The following is a 27984-nucleotide window of genomic DNA, read 5'->3' as shown; positions in this document are numbered from 1 at the left end:
CTGCTAGGCCACTCCAGGACCTTGAAATGCTTCTTACGAAGCCACTCCTTCATTGCGGCGGTGTGTTGTTGGGATCATTGTCATGCTGAAAGACCCAGCCACGTTTCATCTTCAATGCCCTTGCTGATGGAAGGAGGTTTTCACTCAAAATCTCACGATACAGTCCCCATTATTCTTTCCTTTACACGGATCAGTCGTCCTGGTCCCTTTGCAGAAAAACAGCCCCAAAGCATGAGATGTTTCCACCCCATGCTTCACAGTAGGTATGGTGTTCTTTGGATGCAACTCAGCATTCTTTGCCCTCCAAACACGACGAGTTGAGTTTTTACCAAAAAGTTATATTTGGTTTCTCTGACCATATGACATTCTCCAATCTCTTCTGGATCATCCAAATGCTCTCTAGCAAACTTCAGACGGGCCTGGACATGTACTGGCTTAAGCAGGGGGACACATCTGGCACTGCAGGATTTGAGTCCCTGGCGGCTAGTGTGTTACTGATGGTAGGCTTTGTTACTTTGGTCCCAGCTCTCTGCAGGTCATTCACTAGGCCCCCGTGTGGTTTGGGATTTTTGCTCACCGTTCTTGTGATCATTTTGACCCCCGGGGTGAGATCTTGCGTGGAGCCCCAGATCGAGGGAGATTATCAGTGGTCTTGTATCTCTTCCATTTCCTAATAATTGCTCCCACAGTTGATTTCTTCAAACGATGCTTACCTATTGCAGATCAGTCTTCCAGCCTGGTGCAGGTCTACAATTTTGTTTCTGGTGTCCTTTGACAGCTCTTTGGTCTTGCCATAGTGAAGTTTGAAGAGATTTTTTTTTTGCAAAATGGAGTGATAGCTTCCTTCTTCAAGATCCATTTTACCCTGTACAAATCTCCCACTTTACCACCACCAAAGCACCCCAAGACCATCACATTGCCTCCACCATGCTTGACAGAGGTCAAGCACTCCTCCAGCATTTTTTTCCTTTTTTCTGCTCTCACGAATGTTCTTCTTTGTGATCGAACACCTCAAACGTATGGACAGACGAATCTAACACTTTTTTCCAATTTTCTCTGTCCAGTGTCTGTGTTCTTTTGTCCATCTTAATGTTTCCTTTTTAATGACCAGTATGAGATATGGCTTTTTCTGTGCAACTCTGCTAGAAGGCCAGCATCCCGGAGTCGCCTCTTCACTGTTGATGTTGATGTTAATGACTGATTATTCTGTTTCTCAAACTAGACACTATGTACTTGTCCTCTTGCTCAGTTGTGTACCGGGGCCTCCCACTCCTCTTTCTATTCTGGTTAGAGACAGTTTTGCTTTGTTCTGTGAAGGGAGAAGTACACAGCGTTGTATGAGATCTTCAGTTTCTTGGCAATTTCTCACATGGAATAGCTTAATTTCTCAGAACAAGAATAGACTGACGAGTTTCAGAAGAAGGTTCTTTGTTTCTGCCATTTTGAGCCTGTAATCGAACTCACAAATGCTGATGCCCAGATACTCAACTAGTCTAAAGGCGGCAGTTTTATTGCTTCTTTAATCATTACAACAGCTTTCAGCTGTGCTAACATAATTTCAAAAGGGTTTTCTAATGATCAATTAGCTTTTAAAAATGAAACTTGGATTAGCTAACACAACGTGCCATTGAAACACAGGAGTGATGGTTGCTGATAATGGGCTCCTGTACACCTATGTAGATATTCCATAAAAAATCAGCCATTTCAAGCTACAATAGTCATTTACAACATTAACAATGTCTACGCTGTATTTCTGATCAATTTGATATCATTTTAAAATGGACAAAAAATGTGCTTTTTTTCAAAAACAAGGGCATTTCTAAGTGACCCAAAACTTTTGAACGTAGTGTATATATAAACAGTGGTATAAAGCACTTAATTAAAAATACATTAAAGTACTACTTAAGTAATTTTTGGGGGTATCTCTACTTTACTATTTATATTTTTGCCAACTTTTACTTCACTACATTCCTAAAGAAAATAATGTACTTTTTACTCTTACATTTTCCCTGACACCTAAAAGTACTCGTTAATTTTGACAGGAAAATGGTCCAATTCACACACTTATCAAGAGAACATCCCTGGTCTTATCCCTACTACCTTATTTGGTGATTCACTAAACCAATGCTTTGTTTGCTAAATTATGTGCTGAGTGTTGAGTGTGCCCCTGGCTAACCGCATTTACATTTGACATTTACATTTTCACATTTTAGTCATTTGCAGACGCTCTTATCCAGAGCGACTTACAGTAGAGTGCATACATTTTATTACATTTCTTTTTTTCTTTTTTTTACATACTGAGACAAGGATATCCCTACCGGCCAAACCCTCCCTACCGGCCAAACCCTCCCTAACCCGGACGACGCTATGCCAATTGTGCGTCKCCCCAYGGATCTCCCGGTTGCGGCCGGCTGCGACAGAGCCTGGGCGCGAACCCAGCCCAGCCTGGGCGCGAACCCAGAGACTCTGGTGGCGCAGCTAGCACTGCGATGCAGTGCCCTAGACCACTGACCACTGCGCCACCCGGGAGATAAAAAAAAATTGTGCCATCTGGTTTGCTTAATATAAGGAATTTGAAATGGTATATACTTTTACTTTTGATATTTAAGTACATTAGTAATTCCATTTACTTTTGATACTTAAATATATTTAAAACCAAAAACTTTTAGAYTTTTACTCAAGTAGTATTTTACTGGGTGACTCACTTTTACTTGAGTAATTTTCTACTAAGGTATCTTTACTTTTTCTCAAGTATGACGAGTACTTTTTYTACCACTGTATATAAACTACAATGCTGCATATACAGTTACGCAGTTCTAATAAAATAACAGATCAGTAATGACCAGAGCTCTCCTCCTTGCCCGTCCCGTCTGTGTGARGCAACCTCTCTCCTGGTGGGATGTTGATCCCCAGCCCCAGCTAGCCATAACGGCTGAGGTTACCTCTCCGCCCATAGAAGCTGGCAAAACAAGGCCCATCAGATTTCTAGGTGTAAAACTAGCACCACCTGCTGATGATCCAGTGAACACTCATTTATCTCTATGCTCATAATTTACCCTGGGGTCCCTCGCTGCTCCGGCTGCAGCCAAGAACACAAAATCAAGTCCACGATCACACAGACCACCCGCAGGGAGCGACCCCACTGCAAGTCCACGATCACACAGACCACCCGCAGGGAGCGACCCCACTACTAGAGCTACATCTGGAAGCAAACAAGTAAAGCACAACTCAGAGGATTAAGTTCTGATGGAGAAGAAGAAAAACATTTCCTTTCTTTTGTTTTCCTTTCAACGGTCAGAATCTAGGGCAGCAGACCCTACAATGTCCCAGCCTGTGACTCTACTGTATATGATCATGGTAGTCTGTCTATTTTAATGGGCTTCCACGGTCTGTCTCTCCTTGTATATAAGGGAGGCACTTCAGATGTCCCCAGGTCCTGCTGCTACTAAAGAGTTACAAGGCCATCCATGTTWAGGAGCACAGTAAATGATACTATAGCGAACAAGTCTGTCCCAAGCACTGGGGAAGATAAGCACAGTAACAGCACACATTCCAAGTCAACTCTTAAAGTTAATGTGACAATAACACTGTCACTGAGACTTATACAGAAGTGTTACCATGGTAGGTGACTTTCACTATAACCACTCAACTATTGGAACATCTGTCGYCATGGCGATACAAAACTCAAACACTGACTCATCCTTAAGCTAAACAACGTATTGTCATAACGTCATTCATCTCCTCTTTCTCACACTGCTGCCAGTGAAATGGGGAATCCCACTAAATATTTAATAGGTGATTACTCATATGGGCCAGTTTGTGATCCTGATGCAAAGAGACAGAGATAACCAGAGGGGTCTGAAGTCTCTCCCATGCAGATACATTTGACTGATTCACTATATCCTCTGGGTAACACCCCTTTACACTCCTTTAAAAACACGTCCAATCCCTCGCTCTCTCCCCTAACATCCTTTTCCTGCACTATGCCAATCGGAGGAAGAGAGACAGAGGCGAGGTGATAAGAACATTAGAATTCCAGTGACCTGCCAACTTGCCAAGAGAAATGGGCTGCTTCCTCACCGGCCCGGCTGGTGCGTGTGTGCTGCGTTTGTGCTTGTGTGTGTGGTGGTGGGGGGGATCCTAATAGCACCTCCAGCCTGTGGGCCTGAGAGAGGGGAGAGAGACACAGCCACACTCATTGTTCCAGGGCCTGCGACCTTTCCATAGGGAACTGGCTGGTGGGTGGGAGGCTCATTTCCGAGGATTGTTGGAGGGCTTTGAAAACTTCAGAAGGAGGGGAGGTGGTGTGAGTGCATGTGTTCTGCGAGTATATGTGAGTCAGGGGAACAGGGGGAGGGGACTCAGACTGGGGAGGATTTTTGGAGATGGGGCGGGGTATATCCAAAACCAACTCTTTTAAAACAAATAGCAGTCCCGGAGAGGCCTCAGATGCTTTTGGCAGCTAGCTATTTGGATAGATCAGGACCAGACAAGGAAGCAGACATGACAGCCGTGGGRGAACTGATGCTGCTGGTGCTGGGGCTGATGGTGACGGCTCACTGTGAGGTTAGGGCTAGAGACCCTGAGGTGGAGGAAGAGGACCAAGGCTTGCCTGTGGAGAGAGGAGGCTGGGATACCCAGGGGGTGGGTGTCCACCCAGGACCTGGGAAGTTTGACATCCCCCACATGAGTAATGGACCCCATGGCCACAGACCTGACATCCCTGGCTCTGCCCACCACCCCGTAAGGCACGGACCACATGGGCAACCCCATCAGGCTGGTCCTGGACAACACCCCCTGGGTCTGCTGCCCAAGGAGACTGCACCACCACCAGGAGAGGGAGGGAGCTACCCAGCCCGCACCGGGTAAGTGTTTGTTCACAGTAGCTAGCCACTTCTCAGCTGATAGGAAGCCAGTGCAGACAAGTATCTATAGGAGTAGAAAAATACACCACCTGTGGATCTACAAACACACACATGCACTTTCTCAGCATGCACATCAAACAGAACATTACATGTTTGGTTTACCAGCATGTATGTAATAGCAGCAACTACCCAGGTTGAGAACCTGGGGTAGCACACAAATGCCTARAAATATGTCTTTTATGAGGGCTGGGTTTCAAAAGGGGGTGTCTTCCTGCAGGCTTTCTCCCTCTCAGCACATTCAACTCTTTCTGACCTCTCCTATGTGGAAACATTTGGTATCTCTTCAATCTTCCTCTCTGCAATCKGCACGAAGCTTGTGCTCATGGGGGAAACTAAACAAAGGCAAAGTGGTTTAGCAAACATTTACATGTGCCCTCAGCAGAAGGAGTCCGTAAACAAACTGCTACGGTTTCACTGGCCGGGTGTGTCATAACTAGGCTCATTGTTTTCCTTACCCAAGCCTACTCAATAGTTATTCATCTTAATTGCAGAGAAAGCCATAAGACAGCCATAGGTTTCCTGTACTTTGTGCTCGAAGCCCAAGCTGCTGGCAGAGCGTGATCTTTGCTCCAGACAGTTACTGGACACCGTCATTATTCTAACCCAGATACATACATTACACCCCAAATTGTCTGATCCTCCGATAATGTGCTCCCTGAGGAGCTAGCCCAAACAGCCAGCGATTAGCCCTCCTTAAGAGCAGCCACTTAAACGTTTACTTTACGATGTTGTTCAAAGAATACCTTTTTCTTGTGTGTCACCCCAATTACTGTAATRGAGTGCAGGTTTGGGCCGGGGAGTGTGCGGTTGTGACCTGTGATATCTCTGATGGACAATTTTCATTGGAGGCTCTTGTGGCGGAGGAGGCTGGGGGTCAATGGGAGGTTCAACTTGTGAAGAGAGGTATATTCAGTCAGTGTGTGAAGAGCTCTTACTCTGCAATGGGAAAAGTATACTGTCTTCTGCTACCTCGGAATTCAACCCAGGTTCATGGTTAGATTGAATATGTGAAGGTATTCAGGCGAGTCCTTCCTCTTCATTGTTTAAAAATCTATGCACTTCGGCCTTGGAATCTGTAAAGGGAAAACACATTSGTTGTTAAGAATAAAAATAAATTAAACATTCTGCAAACTGAAATTTGTCAGAGTGAGCACTGACTATGCAAAGGAAAAAGTGTTACTTCTTCTTCTTTTTAAAATGTCAATTGTTTGTTGTTACAAACTTATATTTGTCCTCCAACAGTGTCTGAGTACCTTTAGCACATGAATAACACTGACAAACAGATATCTCAGTTTATTTTAGTGCTGAATGGTTTTCAGTACAGTGTTATTGGCATGTGTTCATCCCCAGGGTGTAACAGATCCGGTTGTTTTGGTGTGTATACTGCCTGAGAGAGTGCTCAGGGTCTAGGTGAGACGGATGTGTGTGTGCTACGGTGCTAGGATAATTCCCTCCGGTGGTGCAAACATTGTGCTTCACTGCTGGGTCTGAAGAGGTTTCCTTCTGCACACAATGCATTTGTAAGAACCAGGGGGTGGGCGATGAATGTGGACATGCGAGGGGCGTCGGGATGGACGGCTCACGGCTGACCTGAGGCTTTGGGCCATCGGGAGCTCTGAAAGGCCACAGACAGGGAGGGAATGTACTGTAGACCTGTGGACTACTACATTGCAGCTAGCAAACAGAACTATGTGGACGCAAAGTGGAGCCGGCCCAGACAACAGGCTAAACAACTCAATACAAGAACCCATGAACAAGACAAGTATGACAGAGGAGTAGTTAACTGCTTAAGCTGTTTTAATTCATTCTGCCCAGATATTTAAATGCAACACAGAGCACTCTAGTGTGTGATGGATGTACCATCTGTAGCATCATCGCTAATGGCATTGCATAATTAACTGTCCTTTTACGACAATCATACTTCACAAATGTCTTTCATTACGCACTATCATTACAATCAACATAATAGGAAGAAAAGCTAAAATAATGAAATCAAGACATGTTCAAGTCTAAAGCCTGGCCCTCCGGCTGGGGTCCRTAGAAGGGTTCTGAGGCTGTACTTACCCCCCTCGCGGGAGGCTCTGCCTTGGGCTCCGCYGATTACATCTCCCAGCTCCAGGTTCCAAAGCGGAAACTCCGTCCCATCCGCTCCCTTCCTATCTCTCAGCCGCCCGTCCCGGACCACTCGGAAAAGAGCATTCCAACCCACCACCAACGCAGCACGAATGGCTTCGTGTCTGGAATGGATGTGTGGCAAATTCTGCTTGTTGCTGCTATKCGCTCACTTTACACTCACTCTCTGACTCACTGTTATAAAATATGGCCTAAGGGAATCAGCTTTGATTCTCAGTGTTCTTGGCCTTGCCGCTCTTTCAGTGGCATTGGCACAAAGGCCTTTTGTCTACAGTCGGGTTTCAGAGTCCATGTCGACTCAATGGCTAACAGGGCCTCCATAATCATCTGGTTATTTTCTCTTTTGTTTCTGAATCAACATCTGCAGCAGTCAGGGTCCACACTTTGAACACTCTCCGACACAATGTGGCTTTTCTTGAACTAAAAAAATAAAAAAATAAAACGGCCACAGCGCAGCATAAAGGGGACAGTGTTATCCAGGCCAGCTGTACTGTATAAGCAACAAGCAAAGAGGAGTCTGGGCTTTGAAACCAAAAACAAAGCTCTTCTGTTAATATTAGTTCTTCCCTTATCTTGCAAAAGGAGTATCTGGTGTTGTTAGTACTATAAAAAAAAATCTGATTTAGCGTCATGACATGACTCTTCAACCTTGAACAAGACTACAGAGCCTCTTAGCTAACTTGACTAACCTTGTTTGGCAACCTCGGCTCTCCTCCCAGTCAGAGGCCTAATCAACCCCACTGACCTCAATGATTAGACTGTGGGAGAGGCCGGTGTCGCAGTGTGAACACAGCTCTAGTATCATATCACCATGATAGAGAAACTCCCCACCAAAGCTGTGTGAGGGTTTGGCAAATGCATTTGCAGTGGAAAGTGACTGGGGAAAAGGATTCGGGATTCTCACATCTTCCCCAGTGTGTGTATGTTGTGTGTATGTTGTCTGTGTATGTTGATATGCTGCGTGGCGGAGTGTCCCARGATGGAGTAGGTTGCGATGTATGAGAGCGTCAGAGACTTCCTTCCTGGTCGAAGCCAGAGATGGGAGCTGTAGGCCTACAGGAGGTAATTACACAGCTATTGTGCTCTCAGGGATGGCCCTCCATGATGTCACAGCAGACCAGGAGGAAGTGACATGGGGCAGATCTGACGCAGACCTGCCAAGCGAGTAGCACGCCGGTGGAGTTGAGCGTGGAAGGGGCAAGTATCGTAGAGGTCAAGAGGACATTGACAAATTGGAATTCACATTGAGAAATGTGAATTTCCAATGAAAATGTAACTGTTTAGCAAGCAGTGTATGAGAAACCTAATTCCTAGAATTTTATGAACCACATTGCCACTGCTGGGGGCTGGTAAGAATCCAGTATCCACTTTTTTCTCTGCCAGAAAGTGAGTGCACATTTCACTTGGGATGGCAGAAAGAGCAGCGGCCACCAGACCAATGTTCCCTTATTGTAAAAATGGCATAATATTGTTCTATTGTGAAATATCAAAAGATGAGCTCAAGTGCAGAACACCGTTTGTGACACACTAGAGGCCAAAATAAACTGCACGGGGGTAAATAGTCAAAGTATCAGTGACCCTCCAGTCATTTCACCAAACATTCCACACTCTGAGTTTACATTCATTCCTGTTGAACACGGATATTGCTCAATATTTTATCTGTTTGGCATTGGAAGGGAAACAATCTCCTTGTATTTGCTGTCTTACGGCGATCCTCATGTACTGAACATTAATTAGACGAGCTTGTTTGTTGTGGCACTGTTTAGTCTGTGTAGAGGTGAACACTGTGGTAGAGCTGGAGACTGTTAGAGGGGGATCAAGAGACCGTGTTCTCTCAGTTTATGAAATATGCGATTAGTGCTGGGTTATGTTGTGACACCCCTCCCACTAACTCTTTATTCAGCATGAGTTCCCCTCCTACAGAGCCCACACATTTATAGCTAACCTGGCCAAGAGAAAGACAGGCTTGGATCAGAGTGAGGAAAAGGTGAACCCTCTTGTTCTCCTCATCAGTAGAGGTCAAATGTCTCCGGTCTACACATTCTCGGGCTCTGCAGTCTAGAATAATTCTCAAACGAGCCGTGGCGGTACGTGTGTCTGTGCAATACATGAAGGACTTTGGCCACACTCCAATATCAGGGCCACAACGATGCGGCCACTTGCTTGTTAACCACCTGTTGTCTTGGAAACAGAGGGAGTATTTTGGTTTAATCCTCTCCACTCCTCTGCAGCTGCACCCCTGAAGACTTCAAAGGTCTTTGTTTGGTGTGGCCTGGACACAGAGGTGGTAGATTACAGAGCCAATGACACACTCATGTTGAGGATCTTCCAATACAAGGTCATGGTACCATGACTGAGGAACAGAGAGGGGGGATAAGGCTGAGAAATGCACATGCATACATAGCTACATCTAAAAGTGATTCTTAACCTTGAATGGTTGAGCTGGGTCAGATAGAGCTTGTCCTACTCAGGAAAACCTCGCAGTCAAACACACACACGCATAGTTAATTAACCCTTGACCGGCGTCCCCGCCGTACAATGCTACAGACCACAGTGGAAGGGAGTGGTTTGGCAAAACATAACAGCCACTTCACTTCGCCTCGCCTTTCCATCCACGTGGGGTCTCTGAGTCACAGGTTCAGCAAGGTGAGCCAGGAAAAACACTAAAACACCAGATCTGACGTGTCACACTCTAACTGCTCCCCCACCACACGCGTCAGTTCGAGGGGCCCCAGGGCGCCTGCTCGCCTGGTGTTTATAGTCAACTCTTTCCCTCGTTGATGACTTCACGTCTGGTCGTATCCTGATTGCGAGGGACAAGGGGGCGTGGGGTTTGTCTCAGACAGGGCCACCCAGGAGCGGTGAAATCCATCCCCCCTCCACACCTGTTTCACCTGGGTCAGGGGCCGGTGGAGAGATGACCCCTGCTGTGATGTAGACTGACCCCTGGCTATCCTTCATCTTCTCTAATGGGATGTTTGGACAGTCGGTCTGGAACAGGTTAGCACAGCTCAGTGCAGTGCTGGTTAGGCAGGGTCAGAAGGGGAGAGCCGCTGTAGCAAATTAAGGTCATGGGGGTCAAATGGAATACGACGGCATAAGTCTCCAGAAACTATCTGAGATAGATAAATAATTGTGGAATTAATTGAAATCAAACAATTCTGMTGGAAAATGAAAGGGAGTACCATTTCCCTGATTAGATATGCAGACAGCGGTGTGAAGGTCCGGAAAAGAAATCCAGCCCATAGATGTCTTTGGCCGGTCATTAGACGCTATGTACGTGCTGAGAAGGCAGAGTTGTAAGCAGGGAATCCTTTTTTCAGCGCTACCCTTGGGAGGAACCAGGCGGGTGAGTCACCATGCCAAGGCTCTGAAGCTGGCTGTAAAAGGCCCATTAGTAATGGGGGGTAGATAGGGGTCAGGAGGGGTCAGGAGGGAGACTGCACTAGGAGCGATAAGAGAACTCAACAACTGTAAAACTGAAAAATATTTGGGAAACATCTTTTGAAATGTAGGCCACCCAAACAACACGTGCTTCAAGAGTCTAACAGTCTAACAGCACCCAAACAACACGTGCTTCAAGAGTCTAACAGCACCCAAATAAGGTTGCATTAAAAGGCAGACGCTGCCACATGGATTTTTATTTTTGGCCCTGTTAACAATAAATCAAGATAAATGAAAATGAACACTATGCATTATAACTGTTAAGTTATGGGAAAGTCCAGTGGTCAGTGCTTCTCTGGAGCGGATGTTATGTTTGTAGCCCTGACCTGTAGAAACAGGAAGGATAACCACAGAATTGCAAACAAGCAAACTGTGAGACAGCAGTAGCAGTTAAGACGGAGAGAGCTGTAAACCCAGGAGGAAGATGGACCTTCACCCCTGGCAACCTGATTATCTCAACTATCTCCCAGCTTCCTGTTTCATTACACATAGATATTGCACAGTATCGATGGAATGACGCTGTGTGCTTGTGTCCTCTTCCAGAAACTGGTGTGCATTCGTGCACCGCCGCATTGAATCCATTGTTGAATCCTGTGGCACAGAAAAATACACCATCAAGTCCCAGAGCCCCTGTCCCAATGGCACACCTGACTGCCAGCTTGTCATGTGAGTTCAGCCCACTGTGCATTCAAACGTCAACTACATGTTAACAGCACACTGCATTACATTACAGATTGACAATGCACACTCAAATTCCCCACACATTGCTCAATGCAGCATTCTCATATAATAACAATAATAACACAAATATCTCCAACACACATCTTATTTACTATCCATCAGTTCAATTTCAGGCGAAATCCAATGTGTGCGTGTGGTTGTAACCTTGTTTTCTGTGTTTAGGTACAAGCTCTCTACCCGGCCAGTGTACAGAGAGAAGCAAAAGATCTTCACAGCCCTGTTGTGGAGGTGCTGCCCAGGACACGGAGGGGAGAACTGTGAGGAAACAGGTACTGAAACAGAGATACACACATGCTGTATACTTTAGGTCCCCTAGTAGTGGCGATTTTAGCATGTAAATCTTGGTGGGGCAAACTAAAAAAATTATGTTTAGATGTATGCCAGAAAAGGCACTACACAACACTAAACAATACATTAATTGCACTATAACGGCAACAAGTGGTGCCCACAAACTGTTAGGTCCTACATRAAGCTGTCTCAACAGCAGAGCTTTCCTTCAGCACCATGGAGTGAATCCTTACAACCGCTACAACCTGGCTATCAGCGGAGCCTTGTCTGGCGGYGAAACAGTTAATTGAGCCTCGTTTACTGCCTTTTAAAAAAACATACCTGATATGGCTGACTTGCTTAAACAATTGTGGGTTCTACTGACAATTGAGATGTACAAACTATGGCATAAGGGAAAGATGAGCGGATAAGAGGCATTCTGTAATTTCGATTAAGACATTAATGAGCGAGCTACGACGGACGTAGTCAATATAACTATGTGTTCAGCACTTTTGAAATGTACAGCGACGGAAGGCAGAACATGGGCTGCTCTTACAGTATTTTCCCTGTACACCAAGTCAGAACAGTTGGTATAAATAAAGGGGGCATAAAAGCAGACAATGAAACCTCGTTCAATATTAGATGACATTTCTCAAACAGGTTATAAGCTACATGTGCAGCACCACCGAATCAGAACAGTAACGTTAGGCGAAATTAAGAGTTGAAAATACACCAMATGATTAGGGTGAGGCACATGGGCTACGAACAGCTTACTACACAACATACACTTAGTATTACTTTCTTAGCTATAGTATACATATCCCCATTGTATATTACATAATTTACGCAGCAGCATACAATACATTTTTGGACTCACCTTGGCTTGTGATGTGCTCACTTAAACATGAAGATGCCGTGGCGGTTTTGTCATCAAAGTCTGTCATTCTCTGGATTTATGGTGGGAACTCTGGAAAAAAATAAACACAGCTACTCCATTGAATAGCAGGCTACTGTTTGCTTTGCAATGCTTGCAGTTAGCCACTGATTCCTTCCAAATGACGCATTATTGAATTTGCAATTTCCAACCTGTTGTGTAATCTTTATGGCCGATGAGCACCGATACATTTTATCTATAATTTCTCTTCATATGACAAGGATTAAAAAGGATTTGCCAGTAGATTGTCAACTTGATTCATGATGATGGCTGCTAGCTAAGACTTTGAAGGTAAGATGTTGACATGATCAGTCCAATCAAAGCTACTGTACATGTAATGTGATTTGACATAAAATTATCTGTGACCAATGACCTGGAGCCTTCTTGGAAGGCCACTTGTAATATAACTCTATGGCAGGACCCAAAGGGCTGAAATTTTGGATGTCTACTCTTAATAAGGACATAACCTTGGCGATGACGTAGTGTCCCCATGAGTGACAGAAMACTGAGCCAATCACGGCGATATGCTCCTATTTTTTGCTGGCTTGCCCCACCACCACAGAAAGCACTGAGCTAGACTGAAACACCTGCATTTTGGAGTTGCCTTATTCAAGAAAACAAAAAAGAGACCATGTGTGTATGCAGCTTTATTAACTGAAGGAGATTATATATATTTTATTTTATTTTTTACATTGCTTTCAAACGGATATGTGACATGTATTAATGCCAAAATAACATGCAAAACAGGCAAGCCCCCTCCAATTTTTTTTTATTTTGTTGCTAAAAATGTGGGGCTCTGCCCCACCTGCCCTGACTGAAGGGCTGCCACGGCCCCTAAGTCAATGAGCATCAACACGGTTGAGTGTTAGTAATTGCATTTTGGCATAAGAAGTAACCTTATGGTGCAATATGTCTCCACAGGCCTACTCTAGACTTTCTCCTGGATTACTTGATGAGTTTGGCTCTGACTCTTTTTACTAAGAGCAAGATTTAGGTTATTTTGCTCAGCGACAAATCTCGAACAGATTTCCCATGTGTGAAATGGCCCTTAACTCGGCGAGAGACACCGGCTGAGAAAGTCATGTGTTTACGAAAGCTGGTGGAACCAATAAAAGTAACATCCACTCCCTGCGCTCCTGCTCTCCTCTTTCCCTCTCTCCCCCTCTATTCCTCAGTGGCTGACGGCCATGTGTCTGACCCTGCGGACCCTACGGTGGCAGGACGACCACATTCCGGAGACACTGAGCCTCACCACACAGGTAGGTCTGCTCATCTGACCCGTCTGTTTACATGTTGGGGGGGTGACTGGGTGAGCTGGCCCTCAAACGCCCCGTGCCGCACTCTCTGCCTCAAACAAACTGAACAAACCGAGGAAACGCTAGTGCGCCAGGAGAACGAGCATTTGTGTAAAAGCTATAGCAGGCCGTGGGAAGTTCATCTCCCAGGGGAGGGAGGAAAGGGTGTGTGAACCGTTCTCAGGGCATCAAGCAAGGCTGTAAAGGGGGTGTGACCTAAAAACAACTAGGGACCTAAAAATAACCCTCTGCCCTTTTGGGCCAGTTCTAGACCAAAATAAAGACGTAAAGTCCCCAKTTATCGGCTGGTCCACTTTCAGTCCCTCCACGCCCCTCAGAGGGATTCCTAAACCGCAAAGGTCTCATAATTCTTGACCACTACTGGAGTCGAATAGCTATTGTGTTACACACACACTAATCAAGCACACAACACAGGGTTGGCTGAAGTGGGGTCAGAAGTGGGGGACAGAGAGCTAACCCAAGGCTATGGTTCTCATGGTCAGGGGAGAGAGACACAGCTACTACTCTGTGCCACTGTGTTGAATGAAAGCCTCTCCTAACATCCCATCGATCTGTCTGTTGTCTGTCGGTCTAGGTGCACAGTCTAGACTCACCCACCAGGCTGAGAGGGAGCAGAATGACTTCCAGGTGTCTGAGAATCCTCTGTACGAACTCCATGCCTCAGAGGCTGACAACAACAACAAACACACAGAGTCCCGAGAGTCCCCCTCATACCCTCGACAGGCCCAGGAGCACATCCCTCACCATGGCTACGACCCCCCCCACAACCCTAACCACCACCAGCGGGATTTCAACCATGGAGGTAAGTTGTGACCTTAGAATCACCAGTACTGTACTAACGTCATGTTAATCACAGTGGGAAAAAGTTAGGATGCCTGGTTAAATAAGTTAAGTTAGGACCACCAAGGCCAGGTTTGTGACTGTGCTTTAGGAGGTAAATCAGGGCCATGGAAAGGAGACAGGGTAATCACCCCTAAAATCAGGGCCATGAAAAGGAGGCAGGGTAATGATCACCCCTAAAATCAGGGCCATGGAAAGGAGGCAGGGTAATCATCAACACCCCTAAAATCAGGGCCATGAAAAGGAGGCAGGGTAATCATCAACACCCCTAAAATCAGGGCCATGAAAANCACCCCTAAAATCAGGGCCATGAAAAGGAGGCAGGGTAATCATCAACACCCCTAAAATCAGGGCCATGAAAAGGAGGCAGGGTAATCATCAACACTCCTAAACCCATGTATTATCCTCTGAGACACTCATGCAAAGACACATATTGGACACACCTGCTCACTCACTATCTCATAGTCAATCAAAAAAAGTCAATACAATGTTAATACAAAACTGACAGTGAAATAGTCCTATTTGTCTGGCATGTTAATACTTCCAGCTGTTATTTATGCACTACTGTCTGGTCAACTGCCTGTCTCATTCACATCCTCTGAGAGAATCGACAGGCTTTAGACTAGTGCAGTAAAAAACCCACAGTTGAATGGGGGAAGGCTTGACCAGGGAAAATACACGTACATCTATGGGGAGCATTTCCACGACTCCATCCCTCCGCAGTGACACCTCTAGCTTAGTCCCCCCCCCCACCTCCAACCCCCTTTATACTCATTACAGCTTCCTTCTCAGGAAATCCTCTCTTTTTCTGGGAAAAATGTCCCCCCCCATTACATTGTGTGTGTGGATGATGTAATCCGCAGTGGGATGGTGATATAGCGTGAGGTCTCATATTACAGCCACACACAGTGAAGGGTGCCATAGGTTTTKCTGCCGTGGTACATTCTCACTTCCTGTGACATATTCTTCTTGTTTGGGAAAGACTCAACAGGCTAAGGCCATGACGTAATGTCTGGATGAATAAATTACTGATCAGACTTCCATCAACTCAGACTAAAGACAATCGGCCTACATTTACATTTACATTTAAGTCATTTAGCAGACGCTCTTATCCAGAGCGACTTACAAATTGGAAAGTTCATACATATTCATCCTGGTCCCCCTGTGGGGAATGAACCCACAACCCTGGCGTTGCAAGCGCCATGCTCTACCAACTGAGCCACACGGGGCCTACATGTTATTGTTAAAGTTTCTCTTTAGCATAGCAGGGAAATGAGTGACGGGGCTAGCTGGAGGAGGTCAGCCTGCACATCTATTTGAAAACACTACTTTCCTACTTCTTTTGATCGGTGGGATATTTCTTTTTAGAGAACCTCTTCCAACTTTGTAAAACTCTCATGGTAGGGGGCGACCTGATTTCCTCTCTCAGTATGACCTCACTGTATCTGACCTCTTAGTGGGAAAGCATGAGGGAACAGTGTTTTTMTCCCTGAATTAATGGAGGATCTTTCCAATGTTATTAGAAAAACAAGCCCTAAATGACAAAAGGCCCTCTGATCACATAGATCACACTTTAAAKCAGAACAGCTTGGGGGTCTGGACTCTGTCCAGATACAAGGGTGACAGTGTCAGAACTGGGACTTACTCCCAGGGGGCATACATGTGTAGCCTCGCAAGTCGCCTGATCTCGCGAGCTTACATCAATGTTCGCTGCACAGCAGTAATCAGTCTGGTAATTAATACATGTGGGTGGGGGAATTCAATGGCAGACATAGACACACACACAGACAGTTTCTAGGAAGATGTGAAAATCCCTGGAGCCTGTATCATTATAATAGGAACTGCGTCCATTAGGGCTGTCTCTGGGGTGCAAAAACACTGCCATGAAACAAACCAATCCAACAATAAATCATTGGGCTTTCTTGTAAACAAAGAGGTTCAGTCAGGAAGGCCAATACATAAGGGAAATTAATTGTCCAAATATAGGTCTGAAAATGTTATTATTCCTATTTTTGGCAGCTTGGCATTTGACTTTGAAAACAATTTTTGGGGATAAAACCAAACACATGTTGAAAATGTCTTGAGAGACAAAAGGCTCTCATAACTGTTCCTAAAGAACTAATGGCACAACTGATATGAATGGCCTTTACAAGAGAATACATTCTAACAGGTATTGAAAAGGAGCCTTGCTCTGTTCCTATACACATTGATATGTGTGTGTGTATAATTGTTGAGGTGTCATCTCAGCCTTGTGCACAGTTACAAAGTGGATATGTCTAAAACTGAAAATGTGTCTAGTTCTGATGCTTTAAACCGATTGATGYGAGTAAATATTGTGCTCTGACTTCCTGGATTGTCTCCCAGATCCAATCAGGGATGAGGTGGAGGCTGTCCCTCTACTGCCCTACCAAGACTCCCAGTCTCCCTCTCTGCTCCACATGATGGACCTGCTAATGTCCCAGCTCCAGCCCATGTTGGATGGCTTCAACCGCACCTTAGAGCACCTAACCCAGGAGGTCGAGGGTCTGTCCCGGGATGTGGCTCTGCTCCGGAACCCCCAGTGGGAGGTAGAGGAGGAGGCCCAGCGTGGAGCAGGGGCTGGAGAGGGTCCCGAGGCCTTGGAGGCTAAGCTGGAGCAGGGTTTCCAAGACACCAAGGAGGTGAGGAGGGAACTGGAGAGACAGAGAGCTGAGATGGCAGACAGGCTACACTCCCAGCATGCCATGCTGCACTATAACATCACCAACTTCAAGACAGACATTGACGGCAAGATCAAACGCAACCACAAGATGTTACAGGTCAGCGAAATCCTCATTAATGTATCTCATGGCATGGTAACGCAACTATTTCATAATAAAAAACTTTTAGATTTAGTTCCTCACTCCTGTGTTAGTAACAGACTTTTAGACTTGCACATTAAGTGAGAAAAACATTCTTCATGTCTTTCATGGCTCCTGGGTAGGTTAATCTCCAGTCCATGAATGCCACCCTGTCAGACATGAAGCTGGAGCAGGACCGTCTGAGTGAAGTGCTCCAGAGGCACCTGACCAGCCCAGGGGCCAGGAGAGAACCCAGCCAGGTCCATCCCAGTCAGCCCCARCAGCCTCCAAAGGACTCAGCAGTGTGGGAGGCTATCGCCCGTCTGGACAACAAGGTTGTCAACAACACAGTGAGGGTAAATGCCCTGGTGGAAGACCTAGAGATGGCCAATGACAACRTCCTGGACCTGAAGAGGGGCTTCCGAGGCCTCGAGGAGAACATTGCCCAGACGGGGAGGAACAGCCAGATCCAGTTCATGGAGACGGGCCTGGAGGTGGAAGCGGCTAAAGTAGCCGTGCTGAACCGCGTCAATGAACTGGCCAACAACCTGACCATCCACTCGGAGCAGCTGCAGGAGATGGAGACTGACATGGACTACCTGTACACACAATTCTACCAGAACGTCAGCACTGCCGGAGACTGTGACTGCAAGGCATTCACCGCCTCCTTCTCCCGCCTGGAGCAGGGCCTGACCAACGTCACAGAGCTGGCCAACGACAATCGGCTGGCCCTGGATGGAGGTACCGATGCTGAGTCGGCGCACTGGGGTCCCTCTGTGGACGACGTCATGGCCTCCCTGGCCTTCGAGCAAGAAAAGAGCAGAACTCTCCAACACAACCTGACTCAGCTGATGACCTCAGTCCTGGACAGCCACAGGGACGTGCTCAGCCTGCAGGAGAGCGACAAGAGGTTGGCGGCTGAGATGCGCCACCTCTCCAGCTCCTTTTACTCTTTGTTGAAGGACGCCATCCGCCACACTGAAGTGCTAGAGATGCTCCTGGGGGAGGAGGTGATGGGGTTCATGGACTGGCCCCTCCACGAACAGGAGGCTCACTCCATCCCCGCGCTGCAGAAGAGGCTCCAGCACATGCAGCAGCAGATCAGGGGCCAGAACCTCAGCCTCACCACCTTGCTGGAGGCTGCCCGGGGAGAGGAAGTCCCGTCCTCAGACGAGCCCTCCGTGCTAGTAGACTTGGCCTCCCGCGGGCTGAAGAGAAGGAGTGGAGACCAGAGGAGTGACCACCTCATGGACTCAGCAGCCTCTGAGGACCGGCAAGACTACTCGGACAGTGACCTGTTGAGCCTTGAGAAAGCAGTGGAGGAGCTGGGGGAGAAGGTCAACAGGCTGGAGTACAGGCCTTGCCCCGCCAGCTGCAACATCACCAAAGACAGCGCCTCTGGTGGTGTGGAGGCCAAAATGCAGGTGGAGGTGGCCTGGCTGAGGAAGGGTCTAGAGAATCATCTGCGGCTCTTTAAGAATGTTTTCAGTAACTCAGAGGGGCTGGCCGAATCAGAGAGCACCCTGGACCTGGACCAGCTGTGGGCCCTGATGAAGAGGAAGGAAAGGAAGAGACAGAGGAAGCGCAAGGACAAGAAAGAGGGGATAAAAGATCATATTGGAGAGCGCGCTAACCTTCGCAGCAGGAGGGATACATCAGGTAGGCATCAATCTATAAAAAAAAACTAAAACAGACAATCGCATACCTACAGGGAACTGCCAAAATAAAGGAAACACTTGAGGGATACAAATTATATTGAAAGCAGGTGCTTCCACACAGGTGTGGTTCCTGAGTTAAGTAAGTAACATCCCATCATACTTAGGGTCATGTTTAAAAATGCCCAGTTGCTCATTATTTTGGCTAGTGGCTAAATCTCAGTGGCCTTTTCTCTACTGCATAATCCTCACGTCCTCTCCTTGCCTCCTTTTCAAAACCCATTGGAAGAGAAGGTCAGAGGGGAGGGACCTCTGGCTCTCATCCAATGGGTTTTGAGGAGGCGGAGAGGAGAGAGGACGTGTGAAGTATGCAATTGAGATTCTAGCAAAGACTTCAAAAGAGGGGACTGTTTGTCAGTCACCAGATCCCAACCCAATTGGAACACTTATGGGAGATTCTGCAGAGGTGGCTGAGACAGCGTTTTCCACCACCATCAACAAAACACCAAATGATGGAATTTCTCGTGGAATTTCTCGTGAGTTCCAGACACTTTTAGAATCTAAGCCAAGGAGCATTGAAGCTGTTCCCAGCCGTGGTAGCCCAACGCCCTATTAAGACACTTTGTTAATGCGTTTCCTTTATTTTGGAAGTTATCTGTACCTCTATCATGCTGGGCCACATTTCTTTCTAAACCTCCACTAAGACCAGAATGCACTTTAAACAAAGAAAGATCCTTGGAGATCTATACAGTGCAACACCCTCAAGTAAGTGTTAGCAATGGGTTAAAAGGAGCTGCTTAGCATGACTGAGGGTATCAACATTACCAGCAACACTAATAGACAACACAAGACTGCCCCCTGGTGATTTCTAAAATTTTTAGTTCAGGCTTCTAAGCATAAGTATAGTGAGTGTCTATGACAAGGGTTCATATGAACAGATAGCAGAGAACAGCTGACAATTCCCTGTCTCTTCTCTTTCAGTTCTATCCAAGCTGAGGGACAGTCCCCTGATGTTTCTGGCCAGAAGCATACAGCGCAGCAGACCAAGTGACAGCCTGCTGGTGTCGGAGGACACATCCCTAAACCTCGGCCAGATGTACTCCACTCACACTGGGATGTTCCAAGCACCTTTAGCAGGGGTCTACCTCTTCGTGCTGACACTGAACTTTGAACCTGGTCCCTCGCTATCTGGGCTGAGGAGAGAGAATGGGGAGCTGGCTGCCACTCTGCATCAGGACAAGATGGCATCGTATGGTCCCGTCACCCGTGTGTGTCTCCTACAGCTGCAGCAGGGAGAGGAGCTCCGGCTTGAACTGTATGAGGGGACTCTGGTGACCGATGACCCCAAAGACAACGCCTTCGCTGGGCTTCTGCTCTATCAGACCACCTGAGGATGCCGGGGCTGCTCTGTATAGTCAGAGGAGAGATGTTGGCCTGAGAGCAATCAATCACTAGACTGACAGCTACTATGCCACCTGCGTTTCAATCTCTTACATTGATATTGGGAGGAGCGTATATAAAAAGGTTAAGTGAGTATAAACATGTTTCCTTTGTCATACAGTATACCACTTAAAAGCGTTGCAATACAACTTCCCTGAAGTTATTGTAGGCTGTTATAAGGGAAACGGGAGCATGAGCATTCTGGACCATAAAACCCTATTCTATAGAAAACACTGACTCAGAATATAAGGTGGGCTCTTTAAGATATCACATGCTACAATAATAGTGTGCCTTCAGTGCTTTATGACTGCAACATTGCTTATACATGTATGGGGACCCGTGTATAGAAAAACCATTTTCTACAAGACACTGGCTCCATACAGACTTACAGTAAACATAAATCAATCAAGTGAAGGGACAGAGGAATTGATTGTGTGAAGAGGTGAACTCTATATTACAGTACATCAATATGCTGTAYGTTTCTCCTCCAGCAGACGGACGTGCTAGACACCTTACTAGGTTAAGCCTCATCAACAAAAAACAAGTAAATAACCCAAGACCAGACCAAAGTTGTGTACTAAAATAAGGTTATTTACTTAAAAATTGATACATTGGACAGGCTGTATACAGAATAGTTTTCTTTCCTTGGTAAACTCATAAAGGCCAGATGCTGTACAACAACACATTAAAGATTTACACATTAGAGATTATTCTAGTTGGTTTTCTTGCATGTTACAAACGACAGAAAAACACTAGTTACTGCTTGTGTGAAGTATTTTTCTTAAATATCTACCATGTACTGTTAGCTTAATTCACAGAGAAACTGTCCTGACACACACACACACTAGGATGCATGGGATTTCAGCRGACATGCACACTTAACCAACATAAGCACACATCATGAGCGCAAACCCACAAGCACTGCTAAAGCTATGCAGCATATGTTGTTTTACGCATTTGTATGGACAAAAGTGAAGCAAAAGCCAACATTAGATAGAAGAGACAGCAGACACAATAGGACCAGGGACTTGAAAGAGAACGTTTTAAGAATACACTGGCCAAAACAAAGCCTATGCAAGAGGTTGAACCATCACTTATCATGGGCACAATCTGTGACCAGGCTTCCTCGTCATCATCACACCGGCAAACAGACTGTCAAGAGGTAAGGACAGTGGTTCAGATGAGGGGACATTAAGTTATCACTTCATATTTCTCCTTTTCTGTCCTGTATGAAAACTGAAAGATCTAAAATGCAGTTCCTCTTGTGGTAAATGGTAATCAATGGGCTGGCTCTACCCTCTGCACTGGCCCACAGATAACGGCACTGAGGAAACCTGCAGATTTGTATATACAGTAGAAGTCGGAAGTTTACATACACTTAGGTTGGAGTCATTAAAACTCGTTTTTCAATCACTCCAAAACATTTCTTGTTAAACTATAGTTTTGGAAAGTCGGTTATTTTGTGCATGACACAAGTCACTTTTCCAACAATTGTTGACAGAGATTATTTCACTGTATCACAATTCCAGTGGGTCAGAAGTTTACATACACTAAGTTGACTGTGCCTTTAAACAATTTGGAAAATTCCAGAAAATGTCATGGCTTTAGAAGCTTCTGATAGGCTAATTGGCATCATTTGGGTCAATTGGAGGTGTACCTGTAGATGTATTTCAAGGCCTACCTTCAAACTCAGTGCCTCTTTGTTTGACATCATGGGAAAATCAAAAGAAATCAGCCAAGAAAAAAATTGTAGACCTCCACAAGTCTGGTTCATCCTTGGGAGCAATTTCCAAACGCCTGAAGGTACCATGTTCATCTGTACAAACAATAGTACGCAGGTATAAACACCATGGGACCACGCAGCCGTCATACTGCTCAGGAAGGAGATGCGTTCTGCCTCCTAGAGATGAACGTACTTTGGAGCGAAAAGTGCAAATCAATACCAGAAGGTACAAAAGTATCTATATCCACAGTAAAACAAGTCCTATATCGACATAACCTGAAAGGCTGCTCAGCAAGGAAGAAGCCACTGCTCTAAAACCGCCATAAAAAAGCCAGACTACGGTTTCCAACTGCACATGGGGACAAAGATCGGACTTTTGAGAAATGTCCTCTGGTCTGATGAAACAAAAAAAGAACTGTTTGGCCATAATGACCATCGTTATGTTTGGAGGGAAAAGGGGGAGGCTTGCAAGCCAAAGAACACCATCCCAACCGTGAAGCACGGGGGTGGTAGCATCATGTTGGGGGAGTGCTTTGCTGCAGGAGGTACTGGTGCACTTCACAAAATAGATGGCATCATGAGGAAAGAAAATTATGTTGATATATTGACGCAACATCTCAAGACATCAGCCAGGAAGTTAAAGCTTGGTCACAAATGGGTCTTCCAAATGGACAATGAACCCAAGCATACTTCCAAAGTTGTGTCAAAATGGCTTAAGGACAACAAAGTCAAGGTATTGAAGTGGCCATCACAAAGCCCTTGGAAAATTTGTGGGCAGAACTGAAAAAGCGTGTGCGTGCAAGGAGGCCAACAAACGAAYGGGCCAAAATTCACCCAASTTATTGTGGAAGGCTACCCGAAACGTTTGACCCAAGTTCAACAATTTAAAGGCAATGCTACCAAATACTAATTGAGTGTATGTAAACTTCTGACATACTGGGAATGTGATGAAATAAATAAAAGCTGAAATAAATCATTCTACTATTATTCTGACATTTCACATTCTTAAAATAAAGTGGTGATCCTAACTGACCTAARACAGGGATTTTTTTTACATGGATTAAATGTCAGGAATTGTGAAAAACTGAGTTTAAATGCATTTGGCTAAGGTGTATGTAAACTGCCGACTTCAACTGTACTCGCATGTGTCTCGAAACAGTCTAACTTCGGGGTCGCAATCTACTGCAAGTTCACTTTACTTGGCTGTAATTCTGTCTCACACCTGAGGAAGCTTGATGGATCAACAAACTTCATTGGCATTACAGCTCTAAATGTTTTTAGCACAAGTAACTGTCATTTACCATAGCATTGAGTAAGCTATATATTTGTACTTTAAGTTAATAAAATATGGCATATTTTCCAAACTAACGTGGACTTCTTCATTACTGCAGTCCAATGGCCGAGCTCACATGATGTTTGGCAATATGAAAGTTGGCCACTCATAGAATATCTATAACTCAACATGGAATTAAAAGCAATAGAGAAGAGCTGGAAGGAAATTCAGCTTCTAATATCTATGAACAAGACTCAACGTTTAGTGTTCTGGACATTCATCCCAGAAGGCATACCGTATATACACAAAGGAACAAATACGAAGAAGGGGTAAGCATWGAGACAGGACGGGACACAGATTGACTTCCTATTTACACATTTCCTTCTGAATAGAATTATGCATCAAATATTTTTCTCCCCAGTTGTCCTTTTCATGTCAAATGTGACAGGAGAAGTTACTGAGTTGAAGTTTGTTATAGGAAGCACAGTGAGTTGTTGATTTAAGGCAAGTCGAGTATCCCCCCTAACAATGTCCTTGGTTGTCTGGATTGCTCGTAGCTCTTGAAGCAGGTCGCGTTTGAAGCCCACTGGACGTGAATACCATTGCAGTATAGTTCTTTTTTGTAGGCACAGCATCTATCGATCCAATATACATTTACATTTAAATTCACATAATTATAGTACCTTATTTCATAATTACTCTACTTAAGAGTCAAGAGTTATATTTCAATATGGCAGGAGAAGACTGTCCTGAAGAGGGGGAAAAAAATTGGCATAAAACATTTACAGGCAAAAATTGAACATGATTGGCGGGAGGTGACGATTGCGAGGGCAGTGTCTTGGTTTGAAGTGTGGCTCTAAGGTTCCTACATAATGACTTTGTCCATCAACATGTGAGCAGACACATGTCCTTCCCCCTCCTCACACCATGTCATGTTTTGGCTTTCACAGAAAGCGTCAAATCACAGTACGTTGCTTCCTACAACCAAGAACTCCTCTGGCCAGGGAGGGAATAGGCGGGAGAGTGAACCTATACAGTTTCCTTTAGTCAAAAAACACCTCTGTAGCAGCGTCTGTCCATTGTGGTTATAGAGATTCATGAGTGTTGAGGCTCAATGTCCAAGTCCCTGTGACAGGGTCCCCCCCTCCCCCCGTTTCTCCTCCCCCGCCTCCTGAACAGAGGTGACATATTCTGCATCATGACATTARGACACACTGGGGAGTTCAGGCTCTCAATCGGGCTGTGTTGAGTACGTAGGGGTAAAATATCACATTTTGATGTCCTGTGATTCCACCATTTTGGCCAGGGTTTTCTTGACTCGTAAGATGGTAAGGCGTGAGGCGGGGTTGTGGGCCCAGCACTCAGACATCAGCTTCAGCATGGTTCTCAGACACTGGAGAAAACACACACACACACAATTTTAGGAGTTGTTTTTCCTTCTGCTTATGCATTGTTTTTAAAGTGCTGCTAAGCTTGCATATATATCACTCTGAAAAAGCACTACTTACGCTAATAAACACAAATGCATTCTCWCTAACACTGCTAGAATTGGATAATCGCCTTTGTGTAAATGCCAAGTATACGCTCTTCACTTTCTTTCTGAAGGTTGCGTGCAATCAAAACAATATTCCCCTGATAAATCATGTCCTCGCAGTGACGCAGGTGTTGACATTCGTGGCTAGCTCCACTCTGACTCACCTCATCACCGTTCCACCTGTTGGACACGGTGGGCCGCAGCCCTTTGACACACACCACCTCCAGCATGTCCTCAAAGGACGGGTCTGACGGTACCATCTCATAGTATGGCAGCTGGTGATCCTCCACTATACCTGAGAGAGATGAGAGAGAGATAACGGTGTGCGATAGAACACTGGTTCAACAATACCGTCAGTGTAGTGCTTTTCATAACCAGTTGAAATCTTAAGCCCATTATTGTTTTCGTAGTGACTGGTCTGGATTGCCAGTATCACGTGTACACAAATACCAGTATGCCTGTAGATTCAGAACTATAATGTGTGTGTGTGTGTAAGCGTCTATGTGTGTCCGTACCTCCTGTTATACAGCGGCGGGCAATCTCCCAGATGACGAGGCCGTAGCTATATATATCAGCCATGATGTAGGCCTGGAAGTGGTTCTTGTTCAGAGTCTCGGCCAGCACCTCTGGGGCCATGTACCTCCGGGTCCCCACCCGTGTACTCAGTGGGACGTCTACCTCGTTGGTATCACTGAAGACAAGAACAGGAATTCAGAATAATCTACAGGGAAATGGTCAATGGCGCTCCAGAAACAACAATTCAGAACTGTTCAGAGGAACGGCCATATGTGAAAACATGGGTTGTGTACATTAGGGCACACAAAGTGTTTTGTAACACAAAATGATTGCTGCTCATTGGACAAGCTCAGCTACTCCCCCTCCCGATTTGTCAGTTTTCTTTATTTTAGTGCCTAATAAATAGAACCTTGACTAAAATCTCCATTGCTGAGCAGCATCCTACCTGTTGAACTTGACGGCCAGGCCCAGGTCGGCGATGCAGCAGGTGCCGTTCTTCTTCATCAGGATGTTCTTGCTCTTCAGGTCTCGGTGGGCGATGGCCGGCTTGCCCTGGGTGCCGTAGATCTCCGTGTGGAGGTGGCACAGGCCGCAGGCGGCGGAGTAGGCCAGTCGCAGCAGGCTCTGGGTGTCCAGCGTGGTGAACCTCAGGTAGTCGTACAGGGAGCCGTTCTCATGGTAGTCTGTGATGAGGAAGAGCTGGGTGAAGGCCCCGGTACCCTTGATGTCTGCCGCTATGAAACCTGCAGACGTGAGAAGAGAGGTGAGGGGTGTTTAGTGCTGCAGTGAGATGTAGGCCTTGCCCCCTGGAAAAAAATTACAAATGACTTGGTTTTGAACCTCAAGCCATGTATTGTATAAGGGCAAATTGTAGGCCTAAGATCACATCACAGTCAATCAAGGCTCTCTACATTGCACTTAGATTGAGACTAATTTTAGAAAGAAAAACTGCAGTATATGGCTTAGATGGAGGGAAGAGACAGCTGTCGTCTTTGCTACATGTGAGTGGTAGGAACGGCACTTACCCAGTATGTTCTCGTGCCTCATGAGGCTGTCTGGTAGATCTCGGTCTCTTCTGAACCAGCTGGCCTCCTCCCGGGTGAAGAACACCTTGACGGCCACCTTCTCTCCCCCGCCAGCGGCCCCAGCACACCTCACCGTAAGCGCCCCTTGCCGATCTGACGCACCATCTGGATTCTGCTTTGGCAATGGTGCGCTGCACCTACAAGACACATCCAGGAGAAGAGGCACTGGACAATTTCATATCAGAATCAACAGTGCTTACCACAGATCATACCTTACTACAACCTTTACCATTTGTTCATTCTTTAAGGCGGTATTCGCTGTTGCAAGCCAGATATGCACGTTTTGCTACGTAAGGCCCATGATGTTATAATTAAGCAATAAGGCCCGAGGGTATATGGCCAATATACTACGGCTAAGAGCTGTTGTTAGCACGACGCAACGCGGAGTGTCTGGATACAGCCCTTAGCCATGGTATATTGGCCATATATCACAAACCCCCAGAGGTGCCTTTATTGCTTATTATAAGCTTGCTTACCAATGTAATGAGAGCAGTAAAAATACGTTCTGTCATACCCCGTGGTATACGGCTGTCAGCCAATCAGCATTCAGGGCTCGAACCATCCAGTTATAATTTACAAATTCACTTATAACCTAATTAATAACCGCCTATGGACAAGGACACAACACATAACCGCTGTTACTCTTTCCTGGAAAGCAGAAGTCACATTTTGACCGCACCTATTTATAACAACCATAGCTAAAGGCTTTTCCACCAGGTCACATGTTCCAAAGCCCCTCCCTTGTGCAGTGTGGGGTCCTTACAGCAGGGGGAGCCCAGAGCCACTGCCAGAAGACTGACACTGGTTGATGAGGTTCTTTGAGAGACCTCTCCACAGGATGAAGGCCTCGTCCTGCTCCAGGTCACGGTGGTACTGCTGCCGCTCCGTTGCCACTTGTACCTGCAGGAACACATATACAGATCAGTTACAAGGGCACACATGCTAAAGCTACAATAGATGAATGTCACGCCGCAGTACCGTAGCAACAATCTGCCTTTATCCCCAAACAGTCGAAAACAGTCCAACTTAGCATTTCTATGAATATTTCATGGTTTGTGACTAACTGACACCAACATGGTGACCAACTAATATTCTCCCACAAGTTAACCAGGACTCAATTCCCATATACATATGGGAAGAAAGTTGGAATCTCGCTTTGTGTCAGCTCTTCTCTGGAGTAGTCCTACCTGTAGTAACAGACTACTGTGATGCAGATGAGAGTGCAGCAGCATACGGTCATTGATATAAGGAACGCCAGCCAGTGGGCCACTGCCAAAGTAGGAACCTGCAAACACCACGAGTCCCCAAATGAAATGAAGTATCAGACCCTGACCACACC

The 27984-nt window shown here is 45.9% G+C and overlaps 2 protein-coding genes across 2 annotated transcripts; one reads left to right on the top strand and one right to left on the bottom strand.

Annotated features, from left to right (window-relative positions):
• Nucleotides 1-4431: 4431 nt before the first annotated feature.
• Nucleotides 4432-21219, top strand: mmrn2a (multimerin 2a). The gene is made up of 8 exons (XM_024146705.1): nt 4432-4865; nt 11046-11168; nt 11406-11512; nt 13620-13703; nt 14335-14562; nt 16965-17398; nt 17563-19078; nt 20056-21219. The coding sequence occupies exons 1-8, from the start codon at nt 4450-4452 to the stop codon at nt 20463-20465; spliced, it is 3318 nt and encodes a 1105-aa protein (XP_024002473.1). The 5' UTR covers nt 4432-4449; the 3' UTR covers nt 20466-21219.
• Nucleotides 21085-26750, bottom strand: LOC112080798 (bone morphogenetic protein receptor type-1A). Its single transcript, XM_024146710.2, is given in 7 exon segments — nt 21085-24903; nt 25209-25339; nt 25560-25735; nt 26006-26303; nt 26586-26691; nt 26693-26722; nt 26724-26750. Coding segments are annotated over 7 exon segments (894 nt in total). The 3' UTR covers nt 21085-24777.
• Nucleotides 26751-27984: the final 1234 nt, after the last annotated feature.

This window comes from Salvelinus sp. IW2-2015, unplaced genomic scaffold, assembly GCF_002910315.2.
Source record: "Salvelinus sp. IW2-2015 unplaced genomic scaffold, ASM291031v2 Un_scaffold16510, whole genome shotgun sequence".
Taxonomy (NCBI): Eukaryota; Metazoa; Chordata; class Actinopteri; order Salmoniformes; family Salmonidae; genus Salvelinus; species Salvelinus sp. IW2-2015.
The sequence above is the reverse complement of the archived record's forward strand: the minus strand, read 5'-3'. Positions and strand labels throughout refer to the sequence as shown.